At 47.0% G+C, this 19338-nt stretch overlaps 1 protein-coding gene across 2 annotated transcripts in view; it reads left to right on the forward strand.

Moving 5' to 3' along the window:
* Nucleotides 1-19338, forward strand: part of CASKIN1 (CASK interacting protein 1) — a 662583-nt gene that overhangs the window by 634613 nt on the left and 8632 nt on the right. For both annotated transcript variants that reach the window (XM_086940483.1, XM_086940482.1), the window contains exons 19-20: nt 7351-9549; nt 11126-11513. In XM_086940483.1, coding sequence (XP_086796609.1) covers nt 7351-9549; nt 11126-11513 — 2587 coding nt within the window. The remainder of the gene's footprint in view (nt 1-7350; nt 9550-11125; nt 11514-19338) is intronic.

A 19338-nucleotide genomic window follows, 5' to 3' on the forward strand; every position in this document is an offset into this window, starting at 1 on the left:
GGATCGATGAGCTAGGATTGATCAATCTCCCAAGAATATTGACACATTTGACATTTGGGTGCCCTTAATGTTCCCTCCCAAACAATGACCACAAAGGGGTTGACTGGACTGCCATGAATAATTCAATTCCATTCTCTCCTTTGCAAGCACTTAGCAATGAGAGTTGGACGCAAAAAAAGATTACGTATCGACTGTGCAACTCTGCAACAGAAAGAAAAATGTAAATGTAAATCTAAATTGATACTTGTATAGCGCACTACTCACCCGCAAGGGTCTCAAGGCGCTTGTACAAATACCGCTGTGGAACCCATCCTGGCTTTCCCTGTGAGGCGTCCACTCCTGGGCACCCCCAAGGTGAAGCCAGGCATCCTTAGCGTTGTGGGGGCCGTTGTGGAGATTAAGCAAGCTATTGCCCAGAGTTGTAGAGTGGGACTCCATGATTGGAGTAGGCACCGAGGCGAGAATTATCAGGTCCGTGGAATTTTGAGACCAAGACCCGCCGAGGCGGGGAATTAAACCCTGGTCCCGGGCTAGACCTCTGCATCAGGGTCTGCCGCTCTAACCATTGAGCCACACTTCTCCACAAAGAATAGTTATGTAACAAGGTTCTTGGAACTTCAAATGCTCAGGAAGAAGAATGTCTGCTGCCTTGGGGACACTGAAGAGGTGGAAAAAACACTCTAAAAACTCTGATGTGTGGGAGTTCTTTGAACATCCACTGGGAGAAGAACCTATATGCCAAAAGTGGATCACTTTTTGGTCACGTGGGAGGGACCAGAGAAGATCTTTGGCACTTCAGCTATGAGGAGACACTCAAATTCCAGCATGAGTGGGAGAACTCAAGGTGCCAGCAGAAGAGATTGTTTGCTGACGCAGAGAAGGGCAAACCCTTGCCAAACGTTCCTGCTGAGGAGCTGCAGGAAGGAGAGAGAGAAAATTATTGAGATCTCAAAATCTTTACACTGTACTTCATGGAGTACAAGAAGAGTATATGGTGTGGACAACAAACCCCAAAAATGGAGCAAGAAAAGGTGGGGTACATTATAAAGAAAAATCCATCAGTGAGACCAACATTTTTTATAAGTGGCTGTTTTCCACACCAATAATAATAAAACTAGCACAGATGTTAAAATAACACAAACTCCAATTGAAAAATAATTATTTTGAGAGCCACCAGCAATAATCAGTCAACTCCTAGGCCCTGTATAGCTTCTTAAAGTGTGTTAAGTGAAAGGCCTGGTAGCAGGTCAATCCTTGCAGTCAATTCTGGGAGCTATTTGGTTGGATGGCCTCACCTTAAGCTCTGTGCAGCCGAGTTGACTGCTCTGCCAAGAGCAATAAATAAATAAAAAATAGTCCACCGTAAAAATAGAAATAGACAGGAGGGAATGACTACATGTAATAGGGCCAGTCACCATGGGAGGGAAGTAAGCACCAAAAGGAGGGACAACTACAACCAATGCACCACTGAAAAGTCAGCATTTCAGAATGACACACAAAAGAATGAATAAAAATCGATGAGCATGCTTGAAGCCCATAGAGTAGATACAAAAAAGTGTTAGGGTGTGTGTCTCAAATTGATAACATTTCAGCAAAAACCACTTTGGCAACTAGAGTGTTTTGGTGTTTTTGTTACACCTTCTTAATTCAGTTACTTTTTGGTATACACATATAACATTTATAACATGTCAGGACCAAGAAAAGCAAACAGTTAAGAAATTAAACATAACATGAATGACAATAATACATCTGACAATAAGCAAATACTCGAAAAACACATGAAGTTGCAAAACAATGACCAGTCCTTCAGTTAGACAAGAAGTGATGGTGGTACATATTATTTATAATTCTTCATACTGCACCCTGCCAGCGACAGCCAGTCATATGTGATATAATACCGTTACAACAGGCAAAATGCCATGTTTGAGCACCACATTACTCAACGAATCAAATGCAAATTGTGACGAGCTGAATAAGGTCGACGCGTTTTCTTTAGGGTTCTCCTCAGGACCAGGACTTGGTCGAACACTAGATCAAACATTGATAAAACTGAAAAATTTGTCAAATATGAATTCCCTAAACAAATGCCAACTCTATTTAGTTTATTTCCAGTGAAGGAAAATTCCTTACCCATTTGGCAGTGTAAGGAGTGTGCGGTGATGGCAACCAATTAGTAGTACGAGAATTTCTAAAATAGCAAAGAGAGGGGTAAAGAGCTTGAGCAAGCCGTTCACCATTTGGCTTATATTTTTAGGTGCACTCTACAGAAACACAACCGTGTCTCAAACTGCGCTGTAAAAACTGCGCTTCCACTTGTAAGTGTGTCAAATGCACTGAGTGAATCAAACCATTAAGACTGACCTCATGTGTAGTAGATTGAGGCGCTGTACATCGCATATGAATTCTTGGGCATAGGAGACCTGCATGATAAATTTGAATGTCAACCTCCCTACAGTGGAGGTAGCAAATAGAACAGGGAGTGTATGTAACATATGGCGGTCATTGCTCACTTTCCATCTTTGTGTGTGAATCGCTTCTGGAGGAGTGGAGAATCATGACCCGTATCGTTATTGGCTACCTGTGTGAAGCAATGTTTGAAATTGTAACCTTTGTGTGTTAGCAGCTTATCAATATCGACAGTTTTTGATACCAATGCAATATGACTGTGTTGAGAACAATGGAGCGGTGCACTCCCAAGTTAATATAATGTTAATAAAGAAGCTTGATCAGTGTCTTCGTTGCAAAAATATATGAATCTTTATTTGAAACAATCCATGGGATTTGAGAAAAACCTCAGCCAACATGTTTCGTTCAAGGGTTGAACTTCGTCAGGGCAAGCGTAGGATACTGTTCCGTGAGCCGAGACGCCTTGGAAAGACTACTATATTGGCCCTTATAAAGGAGGTCCACACCACATATGCAGTCACAAGATCGAGAACACCTGATATTATTCCAGACCAGGGTTCGGACCATATTGGGCCCATAGAACCTTCCATTACAAGCAGAATACTCACCATATTCACCTTCTGCTACGCTTGAACTGACTAAGTTCAACCCTTGAACGAAACGCTTTGACTGATGTTTTGCGCAAATCCCATGGATTGTTTAAAACAAAGATTCATATATTTTTGCTACGAAGACCCTGATCAAGGTTCTTTATTGACGTTATATTAACCTGGGAGTGCACCGCTCCATTGTTCTCAACGTTCTGTATTTCTGCTTGGCAGTTGGCATCCTACAACCGCGGGTGCAGGAGCAGAGTGTGCACACGACTTTCTTCATATAAGTAATCTATTCACTAGGGGATCACATCGAGGAAGTGCGGCAATTGGAGGCGGCGTTGGTTCTCTATTCTCAGCAATATGACTGTGTGTTGGCTGCTATTTACTATCTTATTTTCGGTTTGCACTTCAGAAGGGGAAGATTATGGGTGATTCCCACATTGTTGAAAAGCTTAGTGTAACCCGTCGGTTCGCGTTTTGGTCAGATGATTCTGTTGAAAATGACAAAAGGTGTATCAGCGGCAGTGTGCATACAACGGTCTCTGAATAATGAGTAGGCACTCAGTTGTAACTTGCCTGAATTCAACGGCTTCAGTAATTTTCAGTGTCTCTCGCTGCATTCACGTCTGCAACATCAGAGGAATGCGGAAACAGGAATGGCCCAGGGCAAGCATGACTTGTGAATTTTAATGAGGTCAAAGCGCATTGCATGCTGGTATGTATAGTTTTAAAAGTCAGCGGTTGCCGTGGTAACTTCACAAAGCTGAAGCTGAAAGAGTGTATTTTAGAAAGTTTTAGAATCTATTTATTTCTGACATCCATTTTAGACCAATAGAGGCAGTGTTAAATTTCATAATCAAGTAGGCTTCCCTTTGAAGTAATGTTCTTTCCGGGTCACCCCCTCGATGGTTGAGTTTAATGACACTCAAAACAGTCCAGCGGAAATCTTTTTCTGTGTGCTGCAATTCTTGAAAGTGAGCCACAAGTGGTGCATTGGGAACTTTATTCTTGATCCTGGAGCGATGCTGCGATATTCGCTGTCATATTTCCTGTGTTGTTTTTCCTACGTAAATCAGCGAGCAGGGGCAAATGATCGCATAGACAAGGTTCTTCGTCTTGCAGGTAGAAAATTCAGTGCGATTTCATCGTTCTGAACCATTAGTAAATTCAGAACCCTCCATAGTTCTACTGCATGCTCGGCAGTTCCCACATTTATGATGTCCTGAAACGGGTTGAAGATTCAAGAAGGGGCCTATTGACTCAGGTTTTTTCTGTGGTTCATCTGCTGCCCGGATGATATGTTGACCAATACTGGTGGGTTTTTTTTCAATGCAAACAGTGGTATTTAAAGGTCTTTTTCCACAGCTTTTATCAAGTGCCAATTCTGGCGGACAATTTTTTTTGAAACAGTATAAGGACCAAATGTGGAGACGCACACTAGACGTGTCATAGGTTTCTTGTTCTTCTTCTCCAGCAGAAATTCACGTGGTGTTAACCACGCACGTTTGCATGAATGTTTAAGAAGTTTAGATGGATATCCTTTTTTTTTATTTGTCAATTAATACCTGCGAATTAATCTCATAATCTTCCTTACGTGTGCAGACTACACACAGTGTGGGGATATACAATATAACAAACAAATGAAATTAAAGTAGTAACTAGTCTGTAATAACTTCTCTGTTGCGTGATCATCGTGAAAAGCATATCTCAAAATGTGAGTCAATCCCCCCTTTAGTCCTCCCTGGTCCCACCCTGTGTGTGGCATATGGCTGACTTGGTGTTAACAGATATTTTACGAATATTCAAAAATATTCAGAAACCTGAAATGTAAAATATAGCAAGAATTTTCCAGAGCTGCGGGTCACTGTGGCTTCCCTTCAACATAATAGGGTAGTCTTATTTTGCACACACCTTCATGTGCTACCCTGTAATTTTGGTAATTGGAACGCACAGTACTTGCACTTACCACTAGATGTCAGCATGTACATATGTTATGAATCTGTTTGTATTTAGCTAACCTTACAGATATGATATTTTAATCATAAGTAACAATTTTCAGTATGCCAATTTTTTTCTTTATAGCAGTTCTCAGCTAATGGAATTATTTTTCAAGGTATTTTATAAAAGTAATTTGTAGGTCACTTGGCTGCGTTTTAATGTTCTCCAAAAACACTCGACGTGCTCTGCCATAGTGTTAATTTTGCAAAGCTGACAAATGTTGCAGTTCTTCTGGTTGATTTTTTTTTCTCAGTAAGGCAATTTAACACTTTTGCAGAATTTTTCTTCTACACCTATTAGCTTTAAGAAAAATAAATGCTTTCAAATAGGACTCCACTGAGGTTGCGGGTGAAAATGTACGCTATTTTGCACACCCTAGTATTATTGTGTGTCAGGGCAACCAAACCCACTGTGTCCAATATTTTGGAAATCATGTAAAAATCTTGTGCATTATATACATTAGTAAGGACAGCTGTCATAAAGGTGATGCATTGTCTGGCGGGAGCTTTGGAAATGCTGCAGATTATTAGGACACTGGAATTTTGAGAGCTTCATTAAAGACAATTAGTCCCACTGCTCTCAGCATTTCTATGTCCTAATACACAGCCTCTGCCTTTCTCTTTCCACTGCTTCTTGAAACTATATTAATGAGGCAGAGAAAAAAGAAAGGCAGAGGCAATTCAAGATGGAACACGCAGCCTTCACCCTTCCCTTCTCCTGTAGCTGAGTGTCATTAGAACTTCAGAAGGAGACTGCTGCTCAGCTCCTGTGTCTCCCTGGCTTGGCTGAACTATAAAAAGCAGTTCAATCAAGCCGGGGGTAACCATGGGCTGACTTCAGCCCCTTTTCACAGCTCTCCCTGCGAATGTTCTAAAGCCGACAGCCGTGGCCCTGCGCTCTGCTGTTAGCTGTGGAACATTCACAGCCAACAGCTGAGAACAAAGGCCTTATAGAGCCGGAGGTGAATCCAATCCCCTCGGGCTTTTACTAATCAGGACATTCTGCCCTGATGCAGCTGGATGTTCTAAAAGCTTTATAGCCTGCCATAGCTGGCCTTTAATGGCTGGTACAGCCCACTACAGCGGGCTATAAAGCTATATTAGAACACTGGAATGTTGAGCGCTCTATTGAAGACAATGCAATAACTTCAGGTTATAATGGCTGGTTTAAGCCCGGAGCTCCAACATTCCAATGTTTGTCTTTATGTTTCAACCTTTTCAATTTAGAACGTTCTACCCTTACTGGGTGGAATGTTCTAATACCCTTACAGCCCTTATGCTTCAGTCTATACCGATTGTTAAAAGCCTGTTCCCTCAGATTCATGGCCTTTAACAACTGATATAGCCCTCAGCAGTTAGCTAAAGGCTATAATATGATGTTCTGTGAATTGTGATGAAAAGGCAAGATTATCACGAGAAGGGTTGTAACATAAAAGCATTTGAATAACTACAATGCATTGTGGAAAACGATCTGCTTGAGTATTTCCCTCTCAGAGAAGTGGATTTTCTATAATCATTTTAGGCAGAACATCCCCCCGTGTAGAGCTACGATTTAAAAATAGAATAAGTAAACAGAAGAGAATCTGTTATCTCTAACTTAATTCTTAGAAAACGAAGTTTCAGCTATAAATCTAAAACAGATATATTAATTTCTGAAAAAATGTGTAAACTTGTTTATCTGAATTGCTGACTTGTCAGGAATTAAGGACTAAAGACTTTTGCAATGGACTGCCTAATACCATGGTACTTAACCTTTTGATATTTGTGAACCCCAATGAATGACTATTGGAAGCCTGGGACACTCGCCAAAGCAATTTCTAGGATCTGAACCACAAGAAAATCTATACAAATGCAGAAATAAGTATACATCCAACTATTGCAGTAATTATGAAATATTTTCTTTAATTCACAAATTAAAATATATAAAACAATCTAAATTCTAATAGGAAGGGTGGAGCTTTTCAAAAGTTGGATATATTTCTAAACGACAAAGCGAGGTGGAAGACTCTTGCATATCATATTGTCTTTTTGCTCCTATTGTATGCTCTGTTTTTTGCAACTCATAACAGCCCTTCAATTTAGGTCCTGGATAGTCCATATGATTGTTTGCTGCACTTGTGCTGCTCCTGCAAAGCAAGCTAACAATACCAACTTAATTGGTAGGCTCTAAGATACAGAACAAACTCTAAAATTTAAATTAATAACTAATCTGCTACTATTAATTAGTGTTTTTAAACAGTCACTGCCCTCATGAGTAGCCGTTGCGGACCTCAGTTTAAGAACTGTTGGCCTAAAGAGTGCTTTAAATGTCTATTTCTATCATTGACTCCCTTTTTATTTTTCTGTCCTAGGCCATCAAAAGAAGCTGATGCTGGCTGTAAAGAAACTGTTGGAAATCCAGCGAGCTGAGTATGGGAAGTACGAATCAGGCACTCTGAAGAGAAAAGCAGCTGAGAACCGCGAAATCGCGGCCATCGACTCGCCACCTCCAGAAAGTGCTGAATGTCAGTCGCCTAAGTTGAGCACCTTCCAGGACAGCGAGCTGAGTGGGGAGCTTCAGGCAGCCTTGACTGGGACCAGTGAGGAGAACCAAGAGCGACAGACCAACCATGTCTCCCATGTGCGGGAAGGTCCCAGCTTCCGGACACCCGGTGCTAGGGTGGTGCGTGAGAACAGCCTTAGCGGGCGGGGCAAGCACATCAGCAGCTCCCAGGAGTTGCTGGGAGATGGACCTAAGGCACAAACTGCCGGCATTTCCAAAAGTCAGGAATACTTGATAGATGATGCCAAGGAGGAACCTCCCAGCACAACCAAGGAAGTGAGGCCCATGAGGCATGGACACTCCATTAAAAGAGCGACTGTACCTCCGGTGCCAGGGAAACCAAGGCAATCCTTCCCGCCTACTGGGGGACAGAGTTACACGCCCCCACAAACGCCAACCAAGTTGAGGCCTTCATCCCCGCAGACTCTAACAGTCCCTCATGCCACAGCCAAGGTAAAACCTACCCCTCAGATTCTCCAGCAGGTGGACTTGTCCTCATCCCCCAGGTCACTCCCTCAGTCTCCAACCCACAGGGGTTTTGCTTATGTGATGCCCCAGCCAGTCGAAGGGGAAGGGTCTGGAAGCCCTAGTCACATGGTAGGTCCATTAGCACAAGCTGTTCCCGTGCTGCCGGTGTCTGTCCCAGTGCTGTGCCTTCCTCCAGCGGGCTCCGATTCCGACGAGGACCCTGCTAGACCCAAGAAGCGCACCCACAGCCTGAATCGTTACGCAATGTCCGACTCTGAACAGGACAAGGAGGAGCTGATGGTGCCGGACGCTATTCCCTATGCTACAGTCCAGCGGCGGGTGGGGAGAAGCCACTCGGTTAGGTCCCAGTCCAGCCTTGATAAGAACGTTAACCGAAGCCAGTCTTTTGCGGTCCGCCCCAAGAAGAAGGGACCACCACCTCCTCCTCCGAAGCGGTCAAGCTCAGCCATCTCCAGCACTAACCTGGCTGATGACTTCAACCGAGAGGGGGAACCAGGCATGGAGAATGATGTTGGGGAGGGCTACCGGGAGCAGAGAAGGGCGAGTGATTTTGGAGGGGTGGTGGACACTGGAAGTGCAGGGAGTGTGAAAAGCATTGCAGCCATGCTGGAAATGTCATCCATTGGAGGTGGCGCAAGAGCCATGTCTCTGCAGAGGGTGTATGGTGGCAAGTTTGTGGAAGGTTATCCCATCCACCCAGGTTTGCTGCTGCACCCTTCCAGTCCCGAGCACATCAGGGTGGCCGCTGTGATGGGCACCGTGAAGCACAGAGAAGCCATTGGCTTAGATGGGGAGATTGTAAACCGGCGTCGGACGATCAGCGGGCCGGTGACGGGTCTCATTGCTGCTGTGCGCAGAGAGCGCTCGGACAGTGTTAAGTCAGACAGCAGGAAGGATGTGGTCATGAACAGAGCCATTGGTGAGCAGGAGGGGTCACCACAGAATAGCTCATCTGAAAACATCCCATTTGCTGAAGAACGCAAGCAGACCATAAAGCAGCGGCCAAGACCTAGGACGGAGGCAATGGAAGGCAGCTCAGCACAGCGGCTGGCGGAGTCTGTGGCCATGAAGCACAGCGATATGTCAAAGATGGAGTCCAATATCACTCTCAAACGGAGGATACGAGCCCGGCAGAACCAGCACGATGTGAAATTCATCCTCACAGAATCAGATACCGTGAAGCGGCGGCCAAAGACCAAGGACAGGGAGCTGTCGGTGTCCTGCATCGAAGGAGGCTCCCTAACTGTGTACCAGAATGGCACTGGGACCTCGAAACGCAGGCCTGTCTCTGAGATGAGCGGGCTGGACATTCCCATGCCGCAGGCCCAATCCACTGGCGATGGCCACTCTGTGGGGAAGCAGCCTGGTGTGGCATATGGATCCCCCGGGGCAGATGGCGAGGTGAAGCGGCCGGCGAAACCTCCAGTCTCTCCCAAGCCAGTGCTGACTCATCCAGCACAGAAGCTTCAAGGGTCTCCGACAGCTGCACCGAAGATGACCCAGAGCCCCGGAAGTGCAGGTACTTTGTTCTCATAGATAGACACAATCACCCCTGAAACAAATGAGTATCATTTCCAAACTCCACCCCCTTTCTCTGTGGTTTGCTTTGCAGGTTCTGTCTCTCTCTCTTTCTTTCGCCCTCCCTGGCTCTCCCTTTACCCAGTAATTCTCTCTTGACCTGAATCTCTTTCTTCTACTTTCTCTGTCACCCTGGCTAACTTTTTGTCTGGCTCTCCTTTTCTGTATCTTCTTTTCTCTCTGTCTTTCTTCCGGTCTTTCAAACCCCTTTCAATTGCTTTCTGTTCCTTTTTTCCTTACTCGTTCTGTCGCTCTCTTTTTCTTCCTTTTGTCGTCCTCTTCTCCCTCCTACTGACCGCTCACATGTCTCAAAACCGAAGTCCTCGACTTGTCCACGGTGGCACAAGTACTCTCTGCAAGATGTTACTATGAAATAGTTCACCTCAAGTGCACACTCAAAATAGCAGACATCCAAACCCCATAGCCACCCACAACAGGGGAGATTGAATTACACAAAAGCACTGTGTGAAAGGTGAAATAGAGTGAATACAGACTAGCAAACATGTAGATCAGGCATTGGCCAATAGTTTTAATGAGACAAAGCTAGTTGTGGATTTTCCTTTTAATTGCAAGTATATACCACAAAAATAAAAAGAAAGAAGAAAAGAAAAAGCAAGAATTGCAAGCGGCCGCCTAAACGTGGGCCCCTATTCTTGCAATGAAAACTGCACATTAAAAGAGAAAAATAACCATTGCATATAATTGTAATATAACAGTGCTTTTTAGGAGGCTGGTGAGCTTGGGAATGGTACAGAAATGTTTTTTAGTTTGTATGTACATCACAGAAACTATGATATGTCTTAGCACAGAGGAAATGTATTATATAGCAACCTAAAGACAGATTCACTAAAAAAAAATAAAAGACACAGAATGGAAAGAAAAAGATATACAAAAGTAAAGTATAGGCTTACCAGCCACAGCACTCATGTCCCCTGTTTTGGTGAATTTGCATATGAGCAGGCACGATGCTGTCACTCAAAGTGCAAGGCAGCCAATGGCTGAAGTGGGCTGAGCCAGAGCTCCATGGCATAAGCTGTGGTGGGAGGAAGCAAACTCTGAGCGACAGTAGCAAAAACTAATGGATGAACAGGGCAATGATTCCAGAAGGGTGATAATACATATACACCTGTCTGTAGACCATATCTAAAAATATGCATCTGTAGACCATATCTAAAAATAAGAGTAGATCATGCAATGGGGTGCTTTTTCACCACGCAACTATATAGTGGCATTTAAATACATGTACACACTGTGGAAGAGACAGAACATGTTTAAAGCAGGTGCTCCTAAAGTCCTAGGCTGCATTATTGGGGTCACACTAAAAAGATAATTTTAAATCGGGGTTTGTGGGTGTACGGAACAATATCCCATCCTGGTACTGATGTTACAGACAAAGCAAGTTTAAATTGGCAGTTAACAGCAGTCTGGGGAAAATGGCAGAATTTATAGATAGTCGTCTGCTGTTGAATGTTATATTCCTATGCATTGATTCTATGTCTTTCTATTGTAATGTGCAGATTTGAGGCGGGTGCAGGGCACGCCCCCTCCCGTCTCTCCCAAGCCCACACCACCACCGACAGCCCCCAAACCGGGCAAGGCCCACGCGGTCATCCAATCTGTGAGTGCGAGCTCCACCCCAGTCCCCTCGCCCGCCAAGCAGACCAGCGCCATCAAGTCCTCCAGCACGCCACCTTCGCTATGCTCCAGCCCAGCGAAACCGCTGACCCCTGGCCAGCCTCAGCAGGTTCCTGTGAAGCCACCAAGATCATCGATAGCGGGGACATCTGTGGAGACACCGAGCACGGACACTGTGCATCAGAAACTGGAAGAGACCAGTGCCTCCCTCGCCGCCGCCTTGCAAGCCGTGGAAGAGAAGATCAAACTGGAGGAAGAAGAGCAGAATGAGTAAGAATTCAATTATTTTGGCCAAAGCCGCATGCAAGTTACCAGTGCAAGTGCTATAAGCAGATATAGAGATGCCGCAGAGGGTTGTGTTAGTCAGTCTTAGCCAGGGTCTAGGGGCTAAGGCCATCATAAATGCCTTGAGACACTTCCGGGTGAGTAGTCGCGCTTTACAAGTCACTTGATTGATTGATTGATAAATAGGGAGCTTCCGGGACAGTTTGCCCCAGGTGCTACTCTTTTCAGAGCCCTGTGCTACAACTGATAAATGTATTTATATGTCACAAAAGCAGGCTTCCTGATTTAATTATATATGAATGATGGGCCACGTATCTTCAGCTGCCACTAGGTCACGCCCTATACGGAGCTTCATTAAAAGGTATTCCATTGCATTGTTTTTGTTTTGGATGAAATGCTTCCTGAGAAACACGTGCCCTGCATGTTGGTTGTTACCCAGCCCCTGACAGGCCCGCTAAGTCCATACATCGTCTAATGCAATGCAGCCTGGGCAGTGCTCAAGGCGCAGGAAGCACATTGGTGGTTAGGATTTGAGATAGAAGGATGTAGAAAGAAAAGCAGAGAACCTGGACTTCTTTACTAAGGTAGCTGCAGGAAATAATTTAATGTACGGTTATAAAAAAGAGCAAGAACTAGAATATCTTATTTATTCCAGCTACGTTGAGGACCGAGCTTCATAAGCCAGGTTTTCTGCCAAAGAGAGACAGAAAATAAAGTCAAAACAGGATGTCTCCATGAGTTCAATTCAATTCAAAGAATCTTTATTCGGTGATTAAAAAACACCATAAAAGCACACATATATATACATAGATAAAAAGTCATTAAACATTATTCAAGATCCTTATACACAGTAATATAAAAATGGAAATACCGACAGGCAAGTCCAACAATTTTGAATAGAAAATCCAAAACATTTCATTCCTCTCCCCTTGTTAGACTTAAGCGGACCGCTACCTTAATAAAATTCATAATACAGCACAAAGTTAGAGGGTCCGAGGCTTTTTGTAAAAAAACTAATGCCTCCCTGGCATGTTCCTGTTGGGCTTTTTTTAAAATATTTACAAGAAATCTGCACCTGGGCATAGAAAAATAAGGACAGAGCAAAACAAAGTGAAGGGAGTCCTGCGGAGACCTGTTGTCGCAGCCGCAGGGTCCCTTCTGCTCAATTGATGTAGTGAAACCTGCTGGTGAAGCCAACATAAATGGAAGTAAGTCCAGTCTAAAACGACACATTAGGAATCTATCCTGTGCGTTGTGCATAAGGTACAGATAAGGCTCCATACCCTCCACACTCTTCACCAGGTTATGGGCCCTCACTGTCTTTTTAGCTCCTTCAGCCTCAGCTCTGCAATGGCTTTTCCGCTTTAGGAAAATTTCCCCTACTTGTTTCTTGTGCTGGGCTAAAATTATTGCAGGGTTCGTGAAGAGGTTTCCAAAACCTAATTCCTCAAGGGTGTTCTTTACGTATTTGAGCCAGGGAATGCGCATACATTTAGCCCTCTCCAAGCAGTCCAATAGAATTTCTCTGCTGAGAGACGCATCTGGGTTAACCCAGATTTTTAACCAGGCCACAATTGGCCTAAGTTTTACCAGGTCATCCAGGTATGGCCTCCCTAACTCCCTGTGTGCTATGATTCCAGCAGTACTTCTTGTTGGATTCTAGTGGTGTTCACAAAGCCCCATACTTCTGCCCCATAGATTACTTTGGAGCATGATACGGAGCTGTACAAGTTCATCACCTGTTCCGGGCTCCATCTGCCTAGCCTCCTGCCATAGCTAGCTATTGCCCCGTTAGAGGCAATCATTTTGCTACAACGTTCCGCCACCAGGGAATTAAACTGCAAGGCGCCGTCAAAAGTTACTCCAAGATAAGAAAACGTTTTAACCTCTTCTAAAATATGGCTGCCTATTGTATAAGTACATTTAGAGGAAGTTTTTTTACCAGCCAGGAGCACATACGATTTACCCAGGTTAACAGAAAGATCTAAGGCACCCATGAACTTAACAAAACCGTCAATCAGGATTTGTAAGCTCCGGGGTGTACGTGCAATCAAGACCGCGTCATCTGCGTAAAGCAGAACAGGAATGTGACGCGACCCCACCCTTGGGGAATCTGCCTTTAAACCCAACAGAAACTGCTCCAAATTATTGATGTAAAGGGAAAACAAAAAAGGGGCAAGAATGCAACCTTGTCGGACTCCGCTCCTACAGGGAAAAGAGTCGGACAATCCCCCCTCCCTATTAAATCGGACCTTGGCCGTGGTGTCACTGTGCAATTCCCTTAATATGGTAATTAAACCACTCTCGATCCCCATGCTTGACATCATAACCCACAGTTTTTCTCTATTGACGTGGTCGAATGCTGCTGCCAAATCCATGAATCCCATGTAAATCGGTTCATCACTGGCCAAAGTATATTTGGCAGTCAGCATATACAGGTTCAGGCATTGGTCACTAGTGGACCTCCCTGTCCTGAAACCGTATTGAGTGTCCGAGAAGGTGTTATTTTCTTCGGTCCACTCGGACAATCTGTTAAGGATTGCCCTGCCCAAAAGTTTGGCCGATACGTCAATCAGGGAAATAGGCCGATAACACTTGGGATCGTCCCTATTGCCCTTCTTGAAAATCGGCACAATGATCGCTTTAGACCAAGACGGTGGCAGGCCGCAGGTGGTTGCAGTATTTATAACCCTGGTCATTAAAGGGGCCCATAGTTCTATGTTGCTCAGAAATAGGTCAGGGGGAATTCCATCTGGGCCCGGGGCTTTGTTTTTAGTCAGACCCTCCATCCCAGCAGTAATCTCCTTAAGAGTGAACACTACCGGTGAGCCTGGCTTGGGGTTACCGGTAACTCTACAGGGGTAGCAGGCTCGTGGTTATATAGACCTCTAAAATGGTTGACCCACTGCTCTGGGAGGATGTTAGCCCCTATCTCCGGGGAATCATTTTCTTGGAAGGTCGGTTTATTAATGATTCTCCAGAAACCCGCTAAATCCTTTCTTTCCCCTACCTCTCTTAGATCTGCCCATGCTTCTGCCTGCAATGCAAGTTTCCTCCTCTTGGTCTCTTTTTTGTATTTTTCTCTGCACACCTTAATTTTTTGGGGATCCCTTGGTTTTAATTTAAGGCAGCATTTCAACTCCCTCAGTGCTTTAGAACAGTCTTTGTCAAACCACCGGGGATTAGCATGGATTCGTATGGGCGCACTAGTTTTAAGTAGGCCATCGATCAGGTTAGCGATCTGGTCAAATGCTTCCAGTAACCTTGATCCATGGACTTCTAAATCTAAACAATCATTAATGGCCGATTTGCCCATGTCCACTAGGGCTTTATAAAACTTTTCCCCGTCTATTTTGGACCATTTTAGTCTCCTGCCTTGGTCTGTGACCCTCTTCGTGAATGTGCGGTGGGCTCTGATTCTAACGCCCGCCCTATACATCAGCTCCAAAACAAGAGGGTTGTGGTCGCTGAAACTGCTCCATTCTATCCCTACACTAATTATTTTATGTAACAAGGATCTCGAGGCCAGAATATAATCTATGATAGATGAGCATCCCCTGCCCTTGAATGTTGGTGGGAGTGTGCCATCCATCTGTGTGCCTATCATATTAATGGTATGCTCTAAGTCATACTTGAGCCGAAGCATACTGAGAGCCGACCCAGTGGGCGTATGAGAAAAATGCGGCCCCTTCTCCATAGGGCATTGTGACCAGTCTGTATTGGCCTTGACCAGTGCCGGACAAAGATGGCAGTTAAAGTCTCCCATTATTAGCAGCGCGTGAGACTGCCCCTTGTTTTGGAATGTTGTTTCTTGACCCAGCCTGTAATCCAGTTCCGCTACTAGTGAGATATGATTGTCCGCTATCTCGGTGTTGTAGATGTTGAGAACAGTAAATCTTAACCCCTTCCCAAGGAACCGGACTGCCTGAATCCCATATGAGTTCCAATCTGGGGAGGACCAGCTCCCTGGGAGATCTAAATCTACGTAAATGGACAATCCACCCATTGCTCTCCCTGATCTGGTTTTTCGTGCGGGAACAAAGAAACACTTGTACCCCTGTAAGTGATAATTATTCACCGGGGCCCATGTCTCCTGCACACAGATTACATGGAATTTTCTAATGAAGTCCACCCATTCTTTGTTATTAAATTTGCCTGCCAGGCCTGCTATATTCCAGGAGATCAATCTCAATGCCTCCCCCCTCTGCTTTAAACCCCCCTGAGGCCTTGTTTGTGTCCCCTGCTCTAGCCCTTGCTCTAGCCCTTGCGTGTCCAGCCCATGTCCCCCTCCTATACATTCTATGTCTGTGACCCTAGATTCAGCATACACAAATTTCCCAACACCACTTGGTGGAATTTGCTGAGCCTGAAAGCTTTGCTCCTCCAACTCCTCTGCCAAAGCACCCTTTTCCCTGTCACCCAAGGGGGCATTATCCGTTTGTCAATCCACCCCCTCGAGACCATTCAGACAGTTAAACCGGTTGAAGGTGTGAAAGGGTGGTTCTGGTCGGCCAAATAATGGCCTGGGATTAAATTCGTGGTGTCTCCCCCTCCGGCCAACCCTCTCCCAGTTATCATGATTTTGGGGCGGTTGAAATGGAGCAGGGATAAGGGGAAAAAAGAAAGACACACGAAGGGTTTGGATGGTAAATTCCCTAGATCTGTTCTTTCCTTGGCATATGTAGGACACTGTTCCTGCGTAGATTTGTATGTTCTCCCCACCCATGGCACCCTTCTTACCATTATGATTTCATTATTAAGGTGTACCGGGAGGGGTCTATTTATGTTTAGCCACTTGATTACCCTACTTTTTAGGGAACAAAAGTCCTCGGTTTCACCTACTTCAAGTGGGGGGACACCCGCCATGACTACAGTGAAATCATTTGTCTCAGGGGGTAGATTAGGCCTACGTGGTCTAGGGGGAAGCTTCATTAGAGGAGTCAATGTGGTGCTATCTACCGGCTGTGCCGGAGGAACAGGGTCTGCAGGAGGAATGGGCGTATTAGAGTTGAGGGACTTAGTTGGTACATGCTTGGTCCTCAAGGGTTGTTGCGGGACCGCCGCATTCGCGGCCTGTGGAGGGGCTGGATTTGCTACGCTATTTAAGGGCTGATGAGGGGCCAATGGGGTGGGAATGGGCTCTGAATGCCTTCCCTGGTGACCAGCCGGGATTTTCATGCTACTTAATGTAGCCTCTAGAATGGTTAGTCTAATCTCGCCCTTTTTTATACTCTCACTAATTGGTAGTAATAAAGACCTTAGCAGGAATTCCAGGTTTCCGAGCGGGACAACAGAAAGAGGGACATTAGCAATATTAGTTCCTGTATCTTTTATCAGCGCGGGAGTCGAGGCATCTTGGACAGTAGGTTTGGGGTGTAGATCGTCCGGTGATTTCGCTACCAATATGGGGGGTTTTGAAGACCTCCCAAAATCGGAGTGAGGGGTTTTGGGTTTGCTCTTCCCCTGGGCTCCCTTCGATTTCTTCCTACGTTTATTAGGAGGGGGCCCATATACTCCTTGCGTGGTAACTGGCTTAGGTTTGGCTTTCCTAGCTTTAGGGGCTGGAGGGGGTTGGGAGACTAGATCAATGGTCACCCTAGTAGGGCTTGGACTGGTGGCTGGGGCTATACTCATAGTTGGAACTGGTGGGCTGTTCATACAACCCCTCAACAGAAGTGGGACATCATCTATTGGGGTCAACTCCTCCCTAGGCGTAGTGAGGTGTTCACCAAGGGGTCTGTTTTTTAGGTTATCTATTGAGCGTCTCCGCTCTGCCCTTAGCCGGGATAAGTTACTCTCCTTGTCCCCCTCCCCCACAGCCCGGGAGAAATAGTTCTCTAAGGTCCGGTTTTTGGCTCCTCCCTGCTTCAGGGGGGTACTCTCCCTAGCCGGGGACGGCATAACAATAGATGGCAAATTGTATTCAGCGGGGGGCAGTAACAGCAAAAGGGACCAGAGTTCAAATGACCAACACAAGAGGGTAGGCCCAGCCCAGCCTACTCCAGCCTATGACGGCCTTAGACGGTCCCGCCCTTGTCCCGGGCTTCTCCCGGCGCGCTCCCGCGAAGCGGAAGCTCTGTTCACCTTTGTACACTGCCACACCCACTTGGAGGGCAGATAGGCGGGGGGCGTGGCCGGCGGGGAGAGCAGCCCAGGTGTGACCGGTTGGGCGCGCAGGGACTCCTGGACGCTGGAGTCCCTGCCTCAATGCTCGCAGCCCCGCTGACACACTCGCCTGCCCCGCGCTCCATACAGCTTCCACAAACAGCCAGCAGCTCCCACGTTCAGCAAGGCGCTGTGGGACCCGCGAAGCGGGTCCGGCGAGGCGCTAAGAAAATCCTCAAGTGCAGGGTTGCACAGGCTTCCCACAGAGCGCCAAGGTCCGCAAAAAGGTCTTCACAATAGGCAAGAGGGTCCCAGTGGGTCAAGTGCTTGATCCGCTTTTGACTCCGTTGGCGGGGGGCGTGGCCAGCGGGGAGAGCAGCCCAGGTGTGACCGGTTGGGCGCGCAGGGACTCCTGGACGCTGGAGTCCCTGCCTCAATGCTCGCAGCCCCGCTGACACACTCGCCTGCCCCGCACTCCACACAGCTTCCACAAACAGCCAGCAGCTCCCACGTTCAGCAAGGCGCTGCGGGACCCGCGAAGCGGGTCCGGCGAGGCGCTAAGAAAATCCTCAAGTGCAGGGTTGCACAGGCTTCCCACAGAGCGCCAAGGTCCGCAAAAAGGTCTTCACAATAGGCAAGAGGGTCCCAGTGGGTCAAGTGCTTGATCCGCTTTTGACTCCGTTGGCGGGGGCGTGGCCAGCGGGGAGAGCAGCCCAGGTGTGACCGGTTGGGCGCGCAGGGACTCCTGGACGCTGGAGTCCCTGCCTCAATGCTCGCAGCCCCGCTGACACACTCGCCTGCCCCGCGCTCCACACAGCTTCCACAAACAGCCAGCAGCTCCCACGTTCAGCAAGGCGCTGCGGGACCCGCGAAGCGGGTCCGGCGAGGCGCTAAGAAAATCCTCAAGTGCAGGGTTGCACAGGCTTCCCACAGAGCGCCAAGGTCCGCAAAAAGGTCTTCACAATAGGCAAGAGGGTCCCAGTGGGTCAAGTGCTTGATCCGCTTTTGACTCCGTTGGCGGGGGGCGTGGCCAGCGGGGAGAGCAGCCCAGGTGTGACCGGTTGGGCGCGCAGGGACTCCTGGACGCTGGAGTCCCTGCCTCAATGCTCGCAGCCCCGCTGACACACTCGCCTGCCCCGCACTCCACACAGCTTCCACAAACAGCCAGCAGCTCCCACGTTCAGCAAGGCGCTGCGGGACCCGCGAAGCGGGTCCGGCGAGGCGCTAAGAAAATCCTCAAGTGCAGGGTTGCACAGGCTTCCCACAGAGCGCCAAGGTCCGCAAAAAGGTCTTCACAATAGGCAAGAGGGTCCCAGTGGGTCAAGTGCTTGATCCGCTTTTGACTCCGTTGGCGGGGGCGTGGCCAGCGGGGAGATCAGCCCAGGTGTGACCGGTTGGGCGCGCAGGGACTCCTGGACGCTGGAGTCCCTGCCTCAATGCTCGCAGCCCCGCTGACACACTCGCCTGCCCCGCACTCCACACAGCTTCCACAAACAGCCAGCAGCTCCCACGTTCAGCAAGGCGCTGCGGGACCCGCGAAGCGGGTCCGGCGAGGCGCTAAGAAAATCCTCAAGTGCAGGGTTGCACAGGCTTCCCACAGAGCGCCAAGGTCCGCAAAAAGGTCTTCACAATAGGCAAGAGGGTCCCAGTGGGTCAAGTGCTTGATCCGCTTTTGACTCCGTTGGCGGGGGCGTGGCCAGCGGGG

The sequence above is a fragment of the Lissotriton vulgaris genome, chromosome 10, assembly GCF_964263255.1.
Source record: "Lissotriton vulgaris chromosome 10, aLisVul1.2, whole genome shotgun sequence".
In the NCBI taxonomy this organism is placed as follows: Eukaryota; Metazoa; Chordata; class Amphibia; order Caudata; family Salamandridae; genus Lissotriton; species Lissotriton vulgaris.